Below are 23,668 nucleotides of genomic sequence, written 5' to 3' on the forward strand. Positions count from 1 at the left end.
ATGTTCAGTGTTATTAAAAGAGAACTTATTTATTAATGAAAATATAATACAGATTAACCGTCTTATTCAAAGGGCTTTCTTCTTTGCCATCACCTCTCTTCTGCTGTCCCAATGATTTTACAAAACTTCGAATTTGATTCCTTTTCCTCATACCCCGCCCCCCTGTCTTTGGGGTTGGTTCCTATTGTTCTAGCTGTGGGTCAAAGTCTTAAAGTAATCTTCCAAATGACTCTAGCAAGGAACTTTGGGAGCTACCTGACGCAGCTTTAGTCAATCATAGTATAGGAAATCAGCTGGATCGGTGATAGGCAATACATACAGCTTTTAAATTCCAACTCCCACCAATCCTAGTCTCTTTGGCCAACAGGGAAGGATGCTGGCAGTTGCAATCAATAGCTTTTGGGAGGCTACTTTGTTTTAGTTCCTGAAACATAAACATTTTATTTCAGATTTGTATTCCCAGGCCAGGATTTTGCTGTATTTTTAATTTGGAAATCTATTCTGCAAATGCTGCTATGCTGGAGGCCCCTGACTTTAAATAGAGATCTTTAATTTAAACCACATCTCCTTTCTGTATAGTGATCGTAAATTGCCCCAATAGCTCATGTGGGCTAATTGTGGCCTGGTTTTAATGGACAAACTGAGCCTCTATCCAGTAGCATCTAAACTATGTTTCTGGTTGCAATTATCCTGTGAATGCTAAGGGCGTCATGGAATTTGAAGACTTTAAAATGCCGGATTGATACAATCAGCAGAGTAGGAGAAATCCTTTGGTTCTGGAAAAAAACACATTGCTGCTTCTGTCACAGCAGCCTATCTACTAATTGTATATTTATTTAGATTTTATTTTGTTGAGTTCAAAGCATATCTAGCACTCTCCCCTGCATTTCCCAGAGATAATCCTGTGTTAGTGAATGTTTATCAAGGAAGAGGGCTTATTCTCTTGTATGACAAGTACGGGTAGTCCTCAACTTATGACAATTAAACCCAAAATTTATGTTGAGTTTTGCCCCATTTTATGATCTTGCCACAGTTGTTAAGTGAATCACTGCAATTATTAAATTAGTAACCCGGTGGTTAAGTGAATCTGGCCTCCCCATTGGCTTGGCTTGTCAGAAGGTTGCAAAAGGTTATCACATGTCTTCAGGACACGGCAGCCATCATAAATATGAGTCAATTGCCAAAGGTCTGAGTTTTGATCACATGATCATGGGGATGCTGCAATGATTGTTAAATGTGAAAAATGGCCATCACTTTTTTCAGTGCTGTTGAACTTTGAACGGTCACTAAATGAACTGTTGTAAGTTGAGGACTACCTGTAGTCTTCCTTGGCGAAATGATCTATAAATGGTTGCTTATTTGGATATGGGACCAGGTCCTTTTTTCCCCTAATGGATTCTTATAAATACTTTTGCTTCAAGCAATTGTTGATGCCTGATGCTCATCTGCCAATGGTTAAGCTTCATGACCCAATAGGAATGTTTTGCAACATAGCCGCAGACTGGAAAGGGTACATTTGAATGCGTCGCACAAGAGTAATGTTGCTGGTTTATTTAACTTTACATTTGATGAGGTCCTTTTCACAAAGATGTTACACATTTCTTCATTGCAATAGGTGCAAAGCCTGTTGGCCAAATCTGTTCACCAATTTCAGTGATGCATTGCTCAAATAGAAAGTGCACCTGACAGTATGACAGGTGCTTTGCTATTATTGAGCAGAAGAAAGAGGTCAAGCTTGGCAGAAGATTTTATTGCTAGGCTGAAGGCGGCTCCTCCTAACTTGAATGCATATATAAAGCTTATGTAAACTTGCTGAATCAGGTCAATTTATGACGTGGCCATGTAGTTCCCTTGACAATTACATGGTAGAGGATTGCCAATGCCTTCCAGGATACTTCTTACATTTTTTATTATAGCCCAGTGTTTCTCAACCATGACAACTTTATGGAGTGTGGAATTCAGTCCCCAGAATTTTCGAGTCAGCAAGCTTCTGGGGGGTTTGAGGAGTGGAGGTCTACAGACCTTAAAATTGCCAAGATTGAAAGGCACTGAGCCAACCTGTAATTCTCGAATTCTAATCCTGTTTAGCTCTCAGACCTGGACAAGTCCAGAAGAGGTCAAAAATATAGTTGAATGTTGGTGGCAAGAGCATTCTCATTCATTATAAGATGCCTTTCCTAGCTAATATAAACTGGTACAGGCAGACAAGTTAAGCTGCAGTTACACATGGGAATCTCAGATCTCTATAAAAAAAGGTTACCTTTTGAGCATTGCTTGTATGCTTGGGATATGGCAGTTCCAGGCAACAATAATACTAAAAGGTGCATGTTTTCTAGTGATCTTTATATACATTAGTCTTCCTCCATCTACTACCTTCTAGATGTCTGAACCTCAGATTTCAGAATTCTCAGCAATCCCTGGGTTGGCTGGAAACAATAGAACTCAAAATCCATTCAACTAAAGGGTGCCCAAGCTGGGGAAGGCTGGTCCAGCTAAAGAGTCTGCTTGATAATTAAAATCTATTCAATATTGCTAAAAGCTATGCAACTGAAAGACCAAGCCTTGAATTCTGCTTCTCTTATTATGTTGACTTTGTTTGCAAAATGTAATATAAAAAAACTGACTCATTGAAGTACTCTAAACCTGAGAACCTGTTCCCGGTTTTTCCAACCAGTTGAGTTGCCTTGGAGATGTTAAGTCTATAACCAGAATTTTAAACTAGTAAGACCAAAGGTAATTCTGCAGTCCTAGCACATCTAGAAAAACCATTAGATCGCAGAACCCTTAGTGAGTTTAATGATACTCCCACAGTCCAAATCACCAATAGTCATCTTCCCTCAAATTAGCCCACCGACTTGAAGATAATGTTGGACTAGTTAGCCTTTGAAGGCAGCTGTTTTATTGCACCTATATTTTTGTGACCTTTGTTACAGAATGGTTGTGCCATATTGTAACTGTAGGTCCAGCAAAAGTAGACAGGATGCCTACCAGAACCTGAATTTCACCTTGCGTAATAAAATGGTGGGTTTGCTTTAGCCTTCTTGTAGACAATAATAAAATGTAGTCACATTTATTACATTTTTTCTCCAGGCCTTCCATCCTAATTACTAGCTGAATAATCTTTCTTTCTACAGCACAGTTAATCTGCTGTTGGGACACACAGCACCACATCCGAATTACATTTTAATTATCTTCTTGTTGTCACAAAGTTGTGCTTGGTAAATAAAAATATATTTTATTTGAAATCAGGATATACTGTATTTAATATACATCCTCATTTTGTGAAAGCTTTGAGACGTTTTCCAGGAAGCTGATACAATTCTATTTCCAATAGTGGCGAATATCTGTAGCTTGGGTGTAGGATGAGGTTGAAGGTTCATTCTCTTAAGATTGTGGATGGTTTCCGAACGTTTACTTACCAGACTAGATAACATCTTCAGTGGAGTTTAGGTTGTGGTTTACAACCACAATTGGGATTGGAATTTTGGTTGCTAAACCAATGAAGTTCAGTGAATCCAACAGAAGAACATTTAACACTGACATCCTCTAAAATCTCGTTGAAGATGTTATCTAGCCTAGTAATGAAACATTCAGAAATCAACCCACAAGCTTGGATAACGATTCTTCACACTCATCTATCTTATTTCCATTGGAAAGGAGGGGGGATCTAAAATTCTATAAATGATAAAATTATAAGTATTATCTTGGGTAGGAATGGAGCATATTCTTACCTGTAGAGGAAGTCAAAGATGACAAAATGTCAATGCCTCATCTTGCCTCAAATTCAAAGTCCTAATCATCTACACTTTTGCTGGCTTGTCCTATACTACACCGTAGCTAGACAGTAACACAAAGTGTTTTGGACTTTATACCCTGAGCAAATAGGTGCCTGCAATCACATCCGGTCTATGAAACTTCCGTATGGAAATTTACAAAATGAGTGTACATGAGTGGATTGTGGGAAAGAAGACTGATCATAGCAGTTTCCATGGGTGTAACTACCCTGAATTAAATGGGGCAGACAGTCCCATGTTATGAACTGTGCTAGATTCATTATTAGATCAGATGGATATTTGAACATAGGGAGCGGCAAGAAAGTGACATCTGATTTATATGACCTGCTTTTCATCCCCTAAGTTAGTTTGTTCCTATAAAACATAATGGAGGATGCTGTCTTGATACCAGCTATTCAACATGAGTTAGAAAAAGACCATTTCCTTGACCTTTGCTTCATGTAGCAAAGTTTCTTGTTCCAGACCAGGTGGCCAGTAAAAGTAGAGAGATCCTAATTTCCAGACAATGGATGTTCTGGCATGTTTTGCTGGAACTGAAAACAAAAGCAAATAATGTAGCTAAGTAAAGAAGGCATATAAAAAGCTGATAACTCCTGTCAATCACAAAATACCAGATGGCTCTCAGACTGTCTATCAATCCAAAAACTATTGCATTCAGTGTTCCATTCAACCTTTAAAAATATAGGTAGGTCTCAGTGCAGTTAATGAATCCCACAAAATGGTCGCATTATTTCAGTTTGTGAAATATCTGAAGTGATATTTTTATGGAAAATATGGTATTTGATTACAGCGCAATAGTAATACTGATTTTTTTAAAAAAAACAATTTTATAGGTATATTACCATAAAGGATAAAAAATATATACTTTTAATTTAATGTATGGTTAACAAAATCACAGAGTAGTTTTAGAAAGCAAAGTAAAAACAAATTCCACTATAGATTCAGCTATTTCAACGTTGAGTCCTATTGTAGCATTGCTAGGACCACATTCATGTTCAATTACATCCAATTTTTGCTTTAATATAATAACAAGCCTCTTCTTTTTAAAACTAGTACTGTTATCCTCTGATGAAATCTTTTTCTCCATTTTGCATGCAGAAAAACAACAGGCATCTCAAACAATTTTGTAGCTGGTACAACAAATAAACTGAATGCGGCAATGTAAATGTATGAGCTTGATGCTTTGCATTTTGACTGGAGTTATGGAGAACAAAATAAGGGTTTTACTTCCTCCAGCACTCACTGGGGAAGGCAGTGAGATCCATTCTTGACATCCTTTAAAAGGGCCATGGATTTAAACAAAGGGATGGAGGATAATACTTGATTTTTATAACTTAATTTTTTATTAAATAAAATTCACTTCTTCACTTTCTCCCATGAAAATTGAGTCACTAGGTAATTCTGCAAAACACCTGTGCAGTATTGCAACCCTGCACTTGTAAGGGAATAGCCATTGCCAGGGATACCACAAAGATGCAAAACATGTGGCAAGAGGCAAAGCACATTATGGCTTGCAGTGTGCAACTCATGTTTCTTAGGTCAAGCAGAGATTCAGAGTAGTTTAATACCAGTTGTAATTTCTTAAAAGATCAAAGTTGTCTTTCCACAAACCCAAACAATATTTAGGAGCAAAGTACTAGTTAATGTACAGAAGATGTAGCCTTCATGTTTCAGACAGTAATTAATGGGACTTCCCTTGATGAGATTTTGGGAATTTGCTGTTAGGCAGACCTAATTACATAGCATTAGATGACTACAGGTAATCCTCAATTTGCAACTACAATTGGGATTGGAATTTTGGTTGCTAAGCAATGCAGTTCAGTAAATCAGTGAAGTCAACTGGACCTGATTTTACAATCATTTTTACCATGGATATTAAGCAAATCATGTGGCTATTAAGCAAATCATGTGGACATTAAGTGAATCCAGCTTCTCCAATTGATGCAACTTGTCAGAAGCCAGCTGAGAAAGTTGCAAATCATGATCACATGACCATGGGATGCTGAAAATGGTTGTAAATACAAGCCAGTTACCAAGCACCCAAATTGTGATTATATGACTTCAAGTGTGGTGTAATGGTCATAAGTGCAAAGGAGAGGTCATAAATCATTTTTTCCAAGGCCATTGAAACTTTGGATCATCATTAAATGAGTAAGTCAAGGACTATCTATATATGCATTTATGGTATATTGTGTGTAGCTCCTAAATGTAGGGATTAAAGTTTTCAGAATTTCTGATCAATCACACACTGTCAAACTGGAATTCATACATTGCATTAGGAACCATGAAGACAAATATCAGGAAATGCCAATGTCAAGGAAGCCGTTAGAAATTTTCTCTCGGAAAAAAAAGGATCAAATTCAATATTATGTGAAGATAATTCTGTTAATCTAATAAATTTCTTTTCCACCCTGCCACTAGGTCTAGAACACATTTGGTAAGAACAAATACACAAGGACTGTGGAAGGAGAGAAACAGCATAGAGAATAAAATGCAGTAATTGTGCCTGTTATTTTAGAGCAAATATATTGTTAGATACCCAGAGGTTTTTCCTAAATGAGAAGGAAAAAAGAGTTCACATAGTATTTACAACAAAAGTTCATTTGCAGAGAAAGAACATGCTCAGCAGAAGATTCCACTAGATAGTTATAACAGGTAGTTTATAGCTACCAAATAAATCACTAGATATAGATGAAATATCCAAGAACCAAATGTCAAGTTAAATGTCTAACCCATTCATACCACAACCCTTCACAGTCCTGCAAGGGTTAACATACCCACATATCCCATCATTCCCACAATCCCACCTTACCTCTAACTCCTCCCCCTGGATATAAGAGGTCTCACCATCCAGCAGTTCCAGATGTGTATCTGCAAGAGAAGGACAAAAGGTCAGTTGCTGTTAGATGAATGGGCCTAGGAACTATCCAGGCCTGCAATAAAAGAATTCCTAGAAGACATTACTCTGTCTCGTGAGTTATTGGGTTAGATCCATCACTATATCACCAAACAAGTAAGAAATTGCTCATCAAACCATTGCAGTAATTCCTTAGTTTCTTTAAGAGTTTCAAAGAAAAATAGAAAGGGAAATTTGAAATGAACAGACATCTTTTAGAAAAGGCAAAAGGGCACATGAACAAACAGCAAATATAAGATTGATAATATCTTATACATGGTTTTCTTTGCTTTATTGGCTTTTGTGCAGGTCATCACACCACAATTTGAATATATTACTGTAAAACTAATGGGGGTGCCTAAACCAGATTATTCATTTGAAGAACTTTTGAAATGGAGGTTTCTTTTAAAAAATGAGTTTGGATAAATAAAAGGATTCAGAACCGGAAATACAGTAAGATAAGGGGACCTATTGTTTCCATTTATTTTATTTTATGAAGAACGTATTAGGTAATATATATAAGTATAAGCATGAATTGAATACATAAAATAGATACAAATAGAGGAAACATTAGGACAGGGACCATAGGGTGGTTATTCTATGTATACAACCAATATAAGGAATGGCAGGAAGATAGCATGAGTTAGAATCAAAAAGGAAGTTGAAACATCAAGGCTGTGAGATAACTAGATGCTACTTTGTTAGCCAAAGAAAAGCTGAATGGATTGATAAACAAAGTGAATAGGGATCAAACTTCTACATGGCTTAAACGGTTTTTCATTTTATGTGTTTAGTGGCGTTCTCAGCCTTTACTATCGTTCCCCAAGGGACAGAAAATGTACAAATGTAACGTAAATGGACATATCCATGCTAATGGAGCTGTTTCCTTTTTGGTGACCTGTTCAGCTAGGATTACTAAAGTTGGTCTGCAAAAATCTGGAGATTCACTAAGAAGAGGGGGAACCCTCTATAACGCATTGCAGCGGTCGCCCAAATTTATACTGCCCTACATCCGGCCAGTCAATTGTCATCAGCATCATCTGTTCCCATGCGGAAAAGCCACCTCCTGCATGAAGCCAAAAAAAAAAAAAACCCGTGCGAGCAAACGCTCAGGCGTCTGCGCAGAATAACGTATTGCCCTAGGGGCACTCCTCTTCCTCCGTTCTCATACAAAGGCCTTCTGGGAACTGTAGTTCTCCAAATCTCAAACGCTGGATTTGGTGTGGTGCATGCTGGAACGTTAACCTTTCTCGCGAGGCCTCTTAGGAGTTGTAGTTTTAACCCAGTGCCTGAAGGGAGATCATTAGGCTGGATGGACTCGCTTTCCCATCATGCTGCCTGGCAAGGGGCTATGGGGACGGGAATGAGGTTGGCTAAAATGGCGGGGCTATAGAAACGTTGTATTTACCGACGTCGAGAAACGTTACAGGTGAAATAGATTTTTCTTTTTTCTCCCCCCAGGAATCTTTTGCTGTTAGAGGCTACAAGCAAGAGGAGGGTTTTTAAAGATCGGGAAAGGAAAGAATTGGCGGTGTGGGAGGGGATTAGTTTGTTCTCGATGGCCGCTAGCAGTCCTATAGGGAAGTGAGTGCTGATTAGCCTCCCTCTTTTTGTTTACAGTCTTTTCTACAAGAGGAGGAAGCGCAAAATATATATATTTGCATTTTCATTGGTTCCTTTCACGTTTTCAGCTTAATAAGATGCTTATTGAATTTTATTGAATGTTTCTATATGCGCGGAGTACATGGAACTATAAGCTAACAAAATGGGCTCGACTTATACAACAGGGTAATCCATCCACTCACACAAAACTAAACAGGTTAATGCTAACCGAATTTAGCCTATTGGATGGATGTATTTTGTAGCATTTACCTCACTCTGTAAATATTTTAGAAGAGGCTGTCATTAGATATAGATATATCTGTGTGTGTGTGTGTGTGTCTGTGTCTGTGTGTATTATATTCCTCTGTGTGTGTGTGTGTGTGTGTGTGTGTGTGTGTGTGTGTGAGATAGAAATCAGAAATCTTAAATCTCAGTATCATTTTAGGATTTTCCCACTATCTCACTCTAAAAAACTATATGAATGTGTGTGTGTATGTATATACATATACATACATACATACATACATACATACATACATACATATACATACATACATATACATAAATCGGATAAAAATCAGAAATCGTAAAGGTTCCCCTCGCACATATGTGCTAGTCGTTCCCAACTCTAGGGGGCGGTGCTCATCTCTGTTTCAAAGCCGAAGAGCCAGCGCTGTCTGAAGACGTCTCCGTGGTCATGTGGCTGGCATGACTAAACGCCAAAGGCGCACGGAACGTTGTTACCTTCCCACCAAAGGTGGTCCCTATTTTTCTGCTTGCATTTTTTACATGCTTTCAAACTTCTAGGTTGGCAGAAGCTGGGACAAGCACCCTGTTACGCGGCACTAGGGATTTGAACCGTTGAACTGCCGACCTTTCGATCGACAAGCTCAGCGTCTTAGCCACTGAGCCACCTTTTCAGAAATCTTGTATACATATATGTATGTATGTATGTATGTATGGGAGGACAGATTTCTAGGAACATACATGAATTGGGAGGACAGATTTCTAGGAACAAAAACAGTTTCTCGTCAGACTAAAATTTATCTCCTCTCCTCCAATATTTGTTTCTTATTTTTTTAGAGAGAGATATTGGGAAAATCCTAAAATGATATTGAGATTTAAGATTTCTGATTTCTATTCAGTTTATGAGAGAAAAATGAACCCTTAGTGCCCTAATTGGTTGTACGAGGAAAATATGTTTCGGTTTACCATAGAGACCAATAAACAACTGCAATTACTGTTTTTTATTGTTTTGTACACTGCCTATTTTTTCTTGCACAGAATTCCTTTGAGAACTTACTTTTTACTTTTCAATTTTGCTCATTTTGCTTGGCTTTTCCCCCCAAAAATTCACAGTGGCATCCATGATGTATTATCACATTATTTCAAGAAACGTTAGTGTAATTTTCCTGGAATATGTATGTATGTGGATTGAGAACCAGATTTTCATGTTTTGCACTGTGGATACAGAATGTGCATAATACTGGAATTAACTGACTGACAATCATGGTTTCTCATTATATGAAATACTGAAATGTACTCAAGAACCTATATGTAGACTTTATGCTCATATCATTCCCCACATTCATAAAGAAAAATACAATATTTGTAACAGAAAGTACCATTATCAGTGTATATATGGATCTGAAACTTTAGAGGATAATTAATTTAAAATAATGTCATAGTGATTTATTTAGTTTTAGCAGAAAAATATTTCTGTTTTTTTCAAGCACAGTAGGACTAAAATTGAGATACGTGACAAGTCTATGAACATCTTAAAAGGCATGATAACCATATTGAAAAGAACATTTGTAAAATATCCATACCATAGGTGTATACAGCATGCAGCTGTCCAGATGTTGCTGAAAAGTAACTTCTCAGCCAATTTGTCCTATTGTGAGAGATATTAAGAGATATTGAGCAACATCTTGGGTTTCACATGTTGTGCATCTTTGTCCTAACTTCTGTCCCTGGAATCCGTTGTAACTTGAACGGTCACTAAATGAACTCTTGTAAATCAAGGACTACCTGTAGCTTTCTATGTTCCCTGTCATGCTTACATCTTATAAAGAAGATATCATGGATTCTTCTTTAGGATTACAGGCATGAAGATGTGATACAATTACATGCAAGAATGGACTATTGCATTCTCTCTTCTCACTGTTTTCCTTTTCTTCCACATATTAATATAATCCTCCTAATCTAGATGGCTGGGGAAACCATTGAAAAGAGAGAGCGAGATTCTTCCCCTGTCAAAGAAGAGCGGAGACGCTCACGGTCAGCAGAACGAGAACGTGACCGGGAGCGTGATAGAAAACCCTCTCCTATTGCTAAAGACAGAAAACGACACCGCTCTCGTGACAGGAGGAGAGGTAGTCGATCAAGATCCCGATCTAGGTCCAAATCAACTGAGAGGTAATGTGCATCATCATATTGAGAGGTGGCTTTTTTATGCATAATTGGGATAATTTGACTTGATCCATTTTGAATGATGATAACAACAGGAAATGAAGTAGTTGGGATTACTTTAATTTGATTGCCAAATAAGAGTTTGATTTTTATGTTCATTGTCAAATTAAGTTCTATCACATCGGCATAGAAATTGGCATCTTGTGTGTACATGTATTACTGTAGATTTGTTGACAATTTCTGTGCTCTGCTTTTCTGTCTCCTCCTGTGCAAATTCAACAAGTGTATTTCAGCAGAAGCTGGTTTGGTGGGTATGAGAAGATCATAGAGAAATTTGCTTTCTGAATTTGATGTGTTTGAATGGTAAATAAACTCTCCAGAATTTAAGCAAATGACAGTAAACTTCTGGAGCTATATGTGTTAAGCACTCTTCTTGCAAATCATATGTTTGTAGAGAGCGGCGATATAAAGAGAGGGAAAGAGATAAAGAACGAGATCGCAATAAGAAGGATCGAGATCGTGATAAAGATGGGCATCGAAGAGACCGAAAACGATCCAGGTAAACATTGCTTTGAGAGAAAGAAAGAAGCTGCTTCAAAGATGTTGCAGTAATTCTAGAGGGATCCTTAGTGTAATGCAACAATATCTAGAGGCCTAGAGATAACTTACACTGACTTACAAGAATTAAGAAATCAAACACATTTTGCTCAAGATTTAAGAGACACCACTTGCTGAAATTGTATTCCAGCTATGAATTTTCTAGTTGTAGAAAATTCGTTGTGTAAATTGTCTTTCTGGCTCCTCACTATTCAGAAATCGGCTGTTGATTCAGTGGACCAATGTCTCCAGTACTTATATTTTGCATAGTGGCACTGAAATGCGTATTTCTTGTCTTGGCCCAAGGTTTGCATTTAAAGTGAAGTCAAAATACACTTAGGAAATCTGTGGAGTATATTTTAATAGTGTGGTCCCCTAATTTTGTTTGCCATGTGCCTCCCTTTACTGACATGGTGTCAAATTCTTTCCAATTTTGTGATGATATGGGGATGATTTTCAAGTCTCTAAACCCTCCAAGAAAGATAATAAATCCTGCAGTAAACCTTTCAACTGCAGCTTTGGGAAAGGGCTAAACATATTTTCATTTTGGGTATTTTCTGGTAGATGAGTATTTGGAATATTTGGAAATTGCACATCAAATGGGAATGATCCTGATTGTTCTATTACACCTGATTTTCAAGATATAGCAAATGCCTTCAAAAGTCGGTTTTTGAACCTGCAGTAATTATTAGTTTCCAATATTGAGAGAAAGTGATGGGCTTCTTATGTTTATTGTTGTTAAAATATCTCTGAAAATTTCTCACTGTACTTGGAATTGCTAATTTGATTTTTGAATTGTAGCAGTTTCGGATTAGTCGAGAATCTTAGCTTTGGAGGGGATCAGGAGGTTGTTTCAGTCCTGTGCTCTGTGATATCAGAAACAGAACGACATTCGACAAATAAAATTGTTGTTGTTGTTGTTGTTGTTGTTGTTGTTATTCCCAAGGGGGAGGGAGAGAGGCCTGAAGCTCACATATTTTTTGTTTTATCTGTACCAGGGAAAATGTATGGATTCTGACTGCAACAGTTGCTTCCCTTTTGATTCTTTTCTCTCTCTGCTTCAGGAGCACCTCCCCAGGTCGGAACAAAGATTCCAAATCAAGGAAAGATAGAGACTCTCGCAAAGATGACGATGATGATTCATTGTCCAAGAAGGAAAAGGTACTGCATGCAACTTCTTGAACGTTCAGAATAATGGTCAAGTATGCCCTCTGATGTTAAAGAATAATTCTTTTTTGATGATCTGCTTAAAAAGAATATATAGGTAGTCCACAACTTATGACTGCGATTCAGACCAAAATTCGTGTTGCTAAGTGAAACAGTTGTTAAGTGAATTTTCAATATACCCCATTTTATGACCTTTCTCGCCACAGTTGTTAAGTGAATCGCTGCGGTTGTTAATAACACGGTTGTTAAGTGAATCTGGCTTCCCCAATGACTTTGCTTGTCAAAAGCTTGTAAAGGTGATCGCAGGACTCTGGGTCACTGCAACCATCATAAATATGAACCAGTTGCCAAGCGTCTGAATTTTGATCGTGTGGCCATAGAGATGCTGCGACGGTCGTAAGTGTGAAAAACAGTGACAAGTTACTTTTTTCAGCGCTATTGTAACTTTGAACGGTCAATAAATGAACTGTTTTAAGTCGAGGACTACCTATATTCTTCAAATTTTTATTTTCTTATATTTTGTGGGCTGCTCTTGTCCTGTCCAGAGCTGCTGAGCTTTTTATAATAGCAGCATCTTTTTTTAGTGATCTTTCTTGGTACCTTAATGAGTGCCTGTATTGTTCACAGGCTCAGCCACTTTCTCTGGAGGAGCTACTGGCCAAGAAGAAAGCTGAAGAAGAGGCTGAAGCCAAGGTTAGCCCAAGGAGCATCTCTCCGTTTCCAGATATTAATTAACTTTTGGAAGGTCTGTTGGAAGACATATTGGATTCCAGCAACCTATTGCAGACTAGTCTGATGCGATATTTACATCAGGGAAAATTTGGGGGTGGTGGTGTGGGGGTTATAGTCCTGCGTTCCAAAAGAGCACCAAGTTAGAGCACCAGATTGTAGCAGTCTAGATGTGTGTCAACCTCATTTTGTGGTGTTTTTTTTTTTTTTTACAACTTCAACAAAAGGATGTTTCTTTGTATTCACCTGCTTGTGATTCGTTGCAGCCCAAGTTCCTTTCCAAGGCAGAACGAGAGGCTGAGGCCTTAAAGCGTCGGCAGCAGGAAGTGGAAGAACGACAGCGATTCCTGGAAGATGAGAGAAAAAAGAGAAAGCAATTCCAAGAAATGGGAAGAAAAATGCTAGGTATACTTTTTCCCCCTTGGGTGTTGTATACTCTATCAACACATTATATGCTCGGAGTTGGTTTCTCTGATTCTGTATTGATTTTGTGAAAATCTTATTATTTGCCCTACTTGCAGAAGACCCTCAGGAGAGAGAGCGGCGTGAGCGCAGGGAACGCATGGAACGAGAGACCAATGGCAATGAAGATGAGGAAGGACGGCAAAAAATCCGTGAGGAGAAAGACAAGACCAAGGAGCTGCATGCCATCAAAGTAATGCTTGCCGACTTGAGCAATTGCAGTCATTGTTCAAAGGGGAATAGGGGTTCAGTAGAACATCTTTAAATTCAAGTTGGTTCTGGGCAGTTTTTCCAACTGTTTCATAACTCTCGGCTACTAAAGTCCATTCTTCTTATATGTACTGTATATGAGTCCAAAATAAACACAACTGAGAGATGATCTCTAGATGAGGAAAGCTCATATACAGATGGTGAAGCTTATTGATGAACGATTTGAATTGGGAATCAGGAATTCTCAATTTTGTACACCTGCCACTCGATGTCCCAAAGATGTTCAAAGACAACTGAACTTATTTTTGGTTTTTTTTCTTGATGTTTTTGGTTTTGGTTTTTTTCTTGATCTTTGGCTTCTCATCCAAGAAGCTTCTTCAGTTCTGACTAAATGGTGGGGAATGGTAGGATTGCATATAAATCTTTCCATTCCCCACCATTCAGACAGAACTGAAGAAGCTTCTTGGAGAAACAAAACATCTTCAAGGAAAAAACAGAGAAAGTCCAGTTGCCTTTTAAAAAGCATCTTTGGGACAACTGTGACCTGAGTGACTGAGAACCTCCATAAATATTCTGCCACTAGGTGGCCTTGTTCAGGTTTATTATGCTCTTATTTCCAACCATTACCTATTGCCAGTATACGAAACAGAAACGAACACATTGTTTGATCCTGTTAGCTATATTGTTCATAGAGAAAATAGGATCAAAATGGAATGTTAAAATGTTTCATCCCTGCCAGGAGCGATACTTGGGTGGGATCAAGAAGAGGAGGCGCACTCGACATTTGAACGACCGCAAATTTGTCTTTGAGTGGGATGCTTCAGAAGATACTTCTATTGACTACAATCCTTTGTGAGTATGTCTTCAAGGAGAGCCTCAGCATGGCATGCTGCTTCATAATACGGATTGTCCTCAGCTCAACTCTGAGTGGAGAAGTGTTTATGCCTGCTTGCTTTCTTCTGGGAAGAATGCAGTGAAGGGAACATGGAAAAGCATTTTACTGTGATGCAAAAGAACAAGGACAGTCTTACTTCTGTGAGGAAGGGATGGTTGAGAAAGTCCTAAGGATTTAGATTTACTAGGTGGTTTGCAAATATTTAGACTTTCCCATTGATATAAATTGCGCAAGTTAAGTAGTCAGTAGAAAATTGCTTTATTGCAATGGTGCAGTGGTTAGAATGCAGTACTGCAGGCTACTTCTGCTGACTGCCGGCTGCCTGCAATTTGGCAGATTGACTCTCACCAGGCTCAAAATTGACTCAGCTTTCCATCCTTCTGAGGTCGGTAAAATGAGGATCCAGATTGTTGGGGCCAATATGCTGACTCTAAACCGCTTAGAGAGGGCTGTAAGAGCACTGTGAAGCGGTATATAAGTCTAAGTGCTATTGCTATTATTTGTCTACTTGAGTCGGTAGGCCACTTGCATTTGATTGTTAATGTTGTTCCCAAGCCCAGATGCACATGTCCTTCCCAGGTACCCACTAAAGCCAGGAGGAGCATATATGTAAACAAAAGGTGGCAGAGCTCCTACAGTAAAATCAGCCATGTTGTCAGATTTGACAAGCTCAAAAGAATTGGAGGTTGAAGTGCAAGATGTTACCCCACTCCTCTCACTGGCTCTGTCCAGTTGGCACTCGTAATATGCATGAGGCCTGGATAAATATTTAGTATGCAGAAGAGACAGTGCAAAGTTACATTTATTGTGAGATAGCTTTGTAGAGATTCAAGTGGCAAATTGGCATTTGTACAATATGTGCATAGAAGCCACTGGCCACCAAAAAAGACAATTTTTCATCCTTGAAGCTGCTGATATGTTTTATGTAGCTCAGGGATGGAACTTTCTGAAAACTTCTAAAAGAGTAAGAGCTTGCATGTTAAGACGCATCATGGCTTGTTGATATGTTCTTCAACAGGTACAAGGAGCGACACCAGGTTCAGTTGCTGGGGCGTGGTTTCATTGCTGGCATTGACTTGAAACAGCAGAAGCGGGAACAGTCACGTTTCTATGGAGACCTGATGGAGAAGCGGCGAACACTGGAAGAGAAGGAGCAAGAAGAGTAGGTTTTGTGCTGGGTTGGTGAAAGATGTTGGGAATTGAAAGGATGAAGACAAGAATCCTCACTGTATGAGTGATATTGGCTTATGTTTCAGCACTTTCATTGGATCCTGGTGTTCAAATGGAGGTGGTAAATGCACTATAGTCCATCATTTCCCCAAATATTATGGCAGCAATAAATGGTGGTGAAGTTACTTAATATTAAAAAAAATAGTAGAACTTGGGCTAAGGGAGAGAATTGGGAAGATCAAACGGCTTTTCTTTTTCTGCCACAGTTTTGCAAAAAAATAAAACCAACCACACCCCCATTCATAAAAAAAGCTTTGAGAAACTTGCCAGTGGGAATTTTATGAATTTTGTCATATACTGCTGGAATTGGTTGGTTGCAGGAACTGGGTATGTCTAGTTTAATGAAAAGAAGGACTAGGGGAGACATGATAGCAGTGTTCCAATATCTCAGGGGCTGCCACAAAGAAGAGGGAGTCAAGCTATTCTCCAAAGCACCTGAGGGCAGGACAAGAAGCAATGGGTGGAAACTAATCAAGGAGAGAAGCAACTTAGAACTAAGGAGAAATTTCCTGACACTTAGAACAAGTAATCCGTGGAACAACTTGCCTCCAGAAGTTGTGAATTCTACAACACTGGAAATTTTTAAGAAGAGATTGGACAACCATTTGTCTGAAATGGTATAGGGCTTCCTGCCTGAGCAGAGGGTTAGACTAGAAGACCTCGAAGGTCCCTTCCAACTCTGTTATTCTATTGTATTCTGTACTGTATGCTGTATTGGCAACAAAATCCTATAGTTCTGGGAATACCGGTAACTAAAGAAAATTTTCTCCATTTGTATTTTTGTTGGATAAATGTTTCCTTCTGATTTTGCCTGATTTCTTGATTCAACATCCTTGCTTGCCAGGGCACGTTTGCGCAAGCTACGTAAAAAAGAGGCTAAGCAGCGATGGGACGACCGGCACTGGTCTCAAAAGAAACTTGATGAAATGACGGACAGGGACTGGCGTATCTTCCGTGAAGATTACAGCATCACCACCAAGGGAGGCAAGATTCCAAATCCCATTCGTTCCTGGAAAGACTCCTCATTGCCTCCTCACATCTTGGAGGTTATTGACAAATGTGGCTATAAGGTGAGAGGCTTTTCAGTTTGTCAGGCTGACGGGGTTCTTTGCTTTATTATAGTGATGTTCATTTAAAACTAGAATCTACGTAGGGTATTATTTACTGTCAGTTTCAAATAATTTAGCCTTACCACCGCAGAATCCAAGGCACTTAATTCAGAAGCAGGCTGGTGATGGTGGTGGTGGCAGCCACAATCGAACATTGCATTTCCTGGATTCTGTGGATGGTGCCTTGAACTTGAATGATTTCTTCTAAAAAGGTCAAATATATCTTGACAACTCTTTCTTGTTTCGCCCAGGAACCTACTCCTATCCAGCGCCAAGCCATCCCTATTGGTTTGCAGAATCGTGATATCATTGGTGTGGCAGAGACTGGTAGTGGTAAAACAGCTGCCTTCCTTATTCCACTTCTGGTATGGATCACCACCCTGCCTAAGATTGATAGGTGAGAGAGTTGGGACATCTTTCTAAAGGAGGAGGAGAAAAAAATCACTCGAGGAGGTTGGAGATTGGGCAAACAGTAAATATTAAGGGGTTGATAATTATCCTGTATATCAAGTACTGACATTAAACAATGTTCCATTGGCCATTCTAGGAAAATTCCATCATTTCCTTTAATTTTTAGCTCTGTGTTGGGGCAAAATAGAGAATTGCACTAAGGGATTCAGTGCTGTAAAAAATGTTTTGTGTAGGAATGAACACAAAATCTGCACAATCAAGTCACACTTCCCAGATTATAGTGTACGAACAGGACTACAGTCACAATTTGATACAGAAGTTAAGATTTGGTCAGTCAAAAGGTTAATCCAGCATTAAGGTTACCAACAGAAATCAGCAAGATACTTTGGGGAAGTTCACAAACAAGGCATGTTGAATATAAGGCAGATTGTGGTTCATAAATAATCCCCTACTTTCCCCTCCTCCCCCTTCACTGCAGTGATCTTATTAGAGTTCCTGTTTTATATGGTTCACCAACTGGACACCATCTGGATATGTAGACATCCGTACATTTGGAAGAAGCCCTGATTGGACATTGAAATAATCTGTGTAAAATACTGCACGATTTCATTCAACAATTGCCGCTAGATACAATAGATTAGAAATAATCTGGTCCAACGGGAGCCCATTAAATTTGATAATCGAGTACCCAAGGAAATCCTTTGTTAAAGTAGGAGTGAAAATGACAAATGTGTTTTTAATATGTTTCAAGATGATTCAGATGGATCTAGATTGCAAAGACATTATGTTAAAAAAAACCACCTTACATTTTCACAGTTCCATTGGACATTACCATTCAGCTTGCCATTTTTCTCCATTGCAGGATCGAGGAATCAGATCAAGGTCCCTATGCTATCATCTTAGCTCCCACTCGTGAGTTGGCTCAGCAAATTGAGGAAGAAACCATTAAGTTTGGAAAGCCCCTGGGCATCCGCACCGTGGCTGTTATTGGTGGCATCTCACGTGAGGACCAAGGCTTCCGCCTCCGCATGGGTTGCGAGGTTCGATTGCAATAATAAAATTCATCACATTTCCTGGTCACAAGTGCTTGCCTTGTAGATTGGCAAAATGTACCCTATAAAAGATAAATGGCAACTATGCATAGCTTAATACAGTATTCCCTTCGCTCCACAGAGCCTGGCTCAATGTCCTGACTAGACCAAACTCTGAGAAGTATTTTGCTTCCAGAACTTGCTGGAGGAGGGAAGGGAAGGATTGATTTTGGCCTTCAGTGTCAGGGTAGACACAAGTACCTTTTTCCCTCTGAATTCCAGATTGTGATTGCCACACCTGGCCGATTGATTGATGTGTTGGAGAATCGCTACCTGGTGCTGAGCCGTTGCACCTATGTGGTATTGGATGAGGCCGACCGTATGATTGACATGGGTTTTGAACCTGATGTGCAAAAGATTCTGGAGCACATGCCTGTTACTAACCAGAAACCAGATACCGATGAGGCTGAGGACCCAGAGAAGATGCTGGCCAACTTTGAATCGGGCAAGCATAAATACCGACAGGTTGGTGGCACTTAGATGTCTTGTTATCAACTCTGGTTTTTTTTAAAAAAAAGCAGTTTAAACTGAGTTTAGAATTCTGCCTCTTAATCTCACATGGTCATCTTTCAAATGTAAATGAGAGTTACCCATGATTAAAAGGAATTTTCTTCTGGCTGGGAGTTGAATGGTCATGGCAATTATGGGGAAAAAATTGTAATTGCATTTTATGATGCTTAGGAAGCTTTGTTCGCTTGAGAATTCAAATGTCTTGGTATAAAGGAAAAAGGCTTTCTCAATAGAAAAAAAAGAGCTCAAAAGTGGGCTTTTTTATAAAAGGGTTTTGTTCTGTGGAATAAGCAGAAGAAAAGTACTGCCAAATAAGAATCTGTGTGCATATTATTTCTTTCTCTCTGTGTCTGCTTCCATGATAGACTGTGATGTTCACAGCAACCATGCCACCTGCCGTGGAACGTCTGGCACGCAGTTACTTGCGCCGGCCAGCTGTGGTTTATATTGGCTCAGCTGGCAAGCCACATGAGCGTGTGGAGCAAAAGGTCTTCCTCACGTCAGAATCAGAGAAGAGGTAAATATTAGTATGGGAGGTGAAGGATGGGAACTTGAGCTTTGTTTAAAGACATAAATTTTCCAGAAAATTTGAAGGTAAAAACAACCAAATTTTGTTCGGTTTCTTTTTTCTTTTTCCCCTAAGAAAAAAAAATAGGACTTTGGGAAAAATTGAAATATATCCAATATTCATTTCCGCCACCCTTTATTAAACTAAATTTGCTTTCCTGTTTTAAGAACTTAAACTGCATTACAAGTAGTCATTGCTTAACAACCACAATCGGGTCATTGAGCAAAATGATTGTTAAGCGAAACATCCACGTAACTGCTTTGTTCAATTACTGCAACCCTGGCACTCCCCAGTTTTGGTCATTAAGCAGTTTCCTGGGTCATTAAATGGATGGTTTAAAAGAGCTGCCTGCCAAAGGGTTTCAGCTCCATGTGGAGGTGAAATCCTCCCAGCAACAAGTAGCCCTTGCGCTCTCAAACATTTCTGCAGCCCGCCAAAGGATTTCAGTGTGTGCATGGTGGGGAAATCCTTCAATGAGCTACAGGAACGGAGATGACATCTTCAGGATTTCAGCTCAGTTCCTGCAATCCCAGAAGGGTTTCCCCTTCCCTCTGTGTGCAACCTTCCTTGCCATTGAGTTTCTGGGGAAGCTGGCAGAGAAGATTGCAGATGGTGATCACATTATCATGGGGCGCTTGGCAACCCATCATAAATGCGAGTAGATTGGTAAGCATTGAGATCGTCATCACATGACTGTGAGGGGTGTGCGCGCACAATATTTTGCAACAGTGAGAAATGCTTTACAGGCCCTAAGGCACTCTTTCTGAAGCCATCTTTAATTCAAATGTTTGTTAAGAGAGTATTATCTGTATGGATAATTTGATTTACTCATACACTTACAATTTGTATACTTATTCAATATAAAGCTAATTAGTTTGGACACTTACTGCATTTACTAGTCAAGTGTACTTTAAAATGTTTTTAAAATTTAATTGGCATCCTCTGAGGGCTGGTCCAGAGGAGACGTCCATAAGCACTGTACCTTCTTGAATGAAAATCCCCATGCCCTGTCCCTAACAGGGCAGAAATGCATCTTTCTCGTTCATTGGAGAGATGTCTTATGCTGCTTATCCTTTGCTTACATGGCATGCATTGCTCTGGTATTTCAGATAAAAATCTCCCCATTAGAAATTAAAATGTTTTGAAGAAATAACACGTAGCAACAGGTGATTATTTTGTTATTAGTTGCCTTAGAGTTTTTCTTCATGTCTGCTCTTTGTGTCGCTATTTGAAATGAACGATGTGGGCAGATTCCAAGGCAGGATTATGTCTGTGGTGTTCTTGCATGACAGGGCATTAAATTATTCCTGAAATGGTGGCCCAGGGATGAAAAAGGCTTCAGCGTACTGTGATATACATGTAGTACTAGAGCAGAAAGCTAGAATGCAGCAGGACATTTCATTTTAATATGTGATACCTTCCACTCTCAACTGAAAGATCCTATTTCCTGTTTATTCCTTACCATTTTCCCCCTTTTACTTACACAGAAAGAAACTGTTGGCTATTTTGGAGCAAGGTTTTGATCCTCCCATTATCATCTTTGTCAATCAAAAGAAGGGCTGTGATGTATTGGCCAAATCTTTGGAGAAAATGGGGGTGAGTCACTATCCTATTTAGAGTTACAGAATTGCAAATGTTTGTTGAGATCAAGGTTTCTTAGGGTTTCCAGGACCGTCTTTTGAGGCATCCCAGAACGGAATCTTTCATTATCTTTTGGACAATGTGTACTTCTCTCTCCTCTGTTCTCTTGCAGTCGACTGTTGAACAAATAGCTTGTAATATGTATTCATCAATTTTATAAACAACTCTCTGTCTGCAGGAGCTTTTCATCTAGGAACTTTGTTACTAAAAGAGGACTGTCTCTGCTGACTGCCAATTATTTTTATTCCTAAAGTAACTTGCAAGATACCTCTAAAATTATATGGAAATTGGTAGAACTACTTCTGCTGCAGTCCCCTTTCAAAATATCTGTGCCTTTGAAATAATCAATATTAGTTCCTGCTCTCTTCAGCACCAACCTCACTACAACAGTTTGACTTTCCTTATCTCTATCTCTGCAGTACAATGCTTGCACCCTTCATGGTGGTAAAGGTCAAGAGCAACGTGAATTTGCCCTCTCCAATTTGAAAGCTGGTGCCAAGGACATTTTGGTGGCCACAGATGTAGCCGGTCGTGGTATTGACATTCATGATGTGTCCATGGTGGTGAATTATGATATGGCTAAAAACATAGAAGGTGAGTTACCCTTTTATTTTTCCTTTCCTTCAAGTTCCCCCATCTGTGGAATGTTCGATAGTTTTTTTTCTCTGAATGAAATTTGAAAGAACTAGTGTTTGTGAGCATGTGTGAATACCAGTAAGGCAGGGGGACTGGAATATTAGAAGATATATCCCCAATCTCGTAGAGATGTGGATTCTCCTAGCAGTACATTGCTGATGGTGTATCGTGGCAAAATACAAAAGCCACATGTAATTTACTGTAAATCTTCTCCCAGTTGCCTTCTTATTAGACAGTTTTTACAAAGCAGAACCGCTCGGCACTTTGTTTTACAGGCTAGTCCCAGGATTGTTGAAATAATGTATGGAAAGTACTCGGAGCCTTGAAATGCTCTACCCATTGCTTATTGCTTTCTTAAATGTTATGCTATTCTTAAGGCATAGCCATACAGTTCTCCAGAGTCCACAACATCAGGGGTCTCCAACCTCTGCGGCGTGTTTGCAACCAGGCTGTGGAAATGGCAGGCGAGCGCACACACGCGTATCCCCACTTGTGCGAGCAGTGGGTGAGCGCATGCACACATGCTCCATTTGCAATGAGCAGCGGGTGCATATACACACCGCTCAAGCAAATGGAGCAGCTCGCACGTAGTTGCCGGCCGCTCAAGCAGAACCATCCACCTGCCACCCCCCGCTGGTCCGCAAGGCCGGAAAGGTTGGGGAACTCTATGCTAGGTCTCCAAACTGCATCTGATGTACCAGCAGTGTCTGTGCCTTAATTCAATTCCTTCTTTGTTGCAGATTACATCCATCGCATTGGTCGAACAGGACGAGCTGGGAAAAGTGGCGTCGCTATTTCTTTTGTCACCAAAGAGGATTCTGCTGTCTTCTATGACCTTAAGCAAGCTATCCTTGAGAGTCCGGTGTCTTCATGCCCCCCAGAACTGGCCAACCATCCAGATGCCCAACACAAACCAGGAACCATCCTCACTAAGAAGCGTCGGGAGGAGACTATCTTTGCCTGAGTGTGTAGTTAGCCTACAAAGAGCCCTCTCCCTCCCACCCCACCCCCTTGTATTATAATCAAGGGTCACTCTTTGACACCATTTGAGGCCTAGGCAATGACACAGGGTAAAAGCATAGTGGCTCTTCCAGTCTTTAATAGTGAAGTGGCTGTTTCATTTTCTCATTTTCTGTGAGTGTAAATACACTTTTCCCTCTCTCTATATATATATATGATAACCCTGCATTGAATTGAAGAGTGAACAATGGGAACATTTCTCCAAGAGATAGGGTGTCATCTTGCAAATCTTGATCTCCACAGATCCTTTAATGTTCTTCTTTTTGAAGATGGTGTTTATAAGAAAATTTGTATTTTTTTGTTGTTGTGGCAGTTGAGAATGGCTAGCAATCTTGCCTTCCTGATTGATACTTCCAAACATATTTGAAGGGGGGAGGATTCAGTTATCGATTTTTACATTTGCCATCTTCTCCATAAATCGGACGAGGACTTTTTGGACATGGCCCAATGAAGAGGGGAATTCTGTTTGTGATCACTACTTCTCCAGACTCTCTTTTCCTGTTCCAATGAGGACTTCTCCCCATTTCTAATCCTAAACTGTTATCTTTCAATGCAATTGTGTTTTTGTTTTATTTACAACTGCCCCCCCCCAGTCCACATAAAAAGGGCAGGTAATGTACAGAAAGACTCCTATTTTTTTTTTCAATGACCTGAAAAAAATTACTATAAATCCATATGAAACTTTGTC

General features: G+C 39.4%; 1 protein-coding gene across 1 annotated transcript; it reads left to right on the forward strand.

Moving 5' to 3' along the window:
* The first annotated feature begins 8,031 nt into the window (after positions 1 to 8,031).
* On the forward strand, positions 8,032 to 23,664 carry DDX23 (DEAD-box helicase 23). The gene is made up of 17 exons (XM_070937860.1): positions 8,032 to 8,119; positions 10,502 to 10,710; positions 11,159 to 11,263; positions 12,366 to 12,462; positions 13,096 to 13,161; positions 13,464 to 13,602; positions 13,719 to 13,852; positions 14,609 to 14,721; positions 15,783 to 15,926; positions 16,839 to 17,064; positions 17,355 to 17,500; positions 18,377 to 18,554; positions 18,828 to 19,070; positions 19,481 to 19,632; positions 21,171 to 21,279; positions 21,744 to 21,918; positions 22,701 to 23,664. The coding sequence occupies exons 2-17, from the start codon at positions 10,502 to 10,504 to the stop codon at positions 22,922 to 22,924; spliced, it is 2,460 nt and encodes an 819-aa protein (XP_070793961.1). The 5' UTR covers positions 8,032 to 8,119; the 3' UTR covers positions 22,925 to 23,664.
* The last annotated feature ends 4 nt before the right edge of the window (positions 23,665 to 23,668 follow it).

Source organism: Pituophis catenifer, unplaced genomic scaffold (genome assembly GCF_029215685.1).
Source record: "Pituophis catenifer annectens isolate HBS135680 unplaced genomic scaffold, rPitCat1.0.hap2 SCAF_2, whole genome shotgun sequence".
Taxonomy (NCBI): Eukaryota; Metazoa; Chordata; class Lepidosauria; order Squamata; family Colubridae; genus Pituophis; species Pituophis catenifer.

What these genes read in the sequence shown, in the direction of transcription:
- DDX23 (XM_070937860.1), top strand. Translation starts at nt 10,502, where the DNA reads ATGGCTGGGGAAACCATTGAAAAGAGAGAGCGAGATTCTTCCCCTGTC. An exon ending in AATGGGAAGAAAAATGCTAG is followed by an intron (nt 13,603 to 13,718) that starts GTATACTTTTTC and finishes CCCTACTTGCAG; the next exon opens with AAGACCCTCAGGAGAGAGAG. An exon ending in TCTATTGACTACAATCCTTT is followed by an intron (nt 14,722 to 15,782) that starts GTGAGTATGTCT and finishes GTTCTTCAACAG; the next exon opens with GTACAAGGAGCGACACCAGG.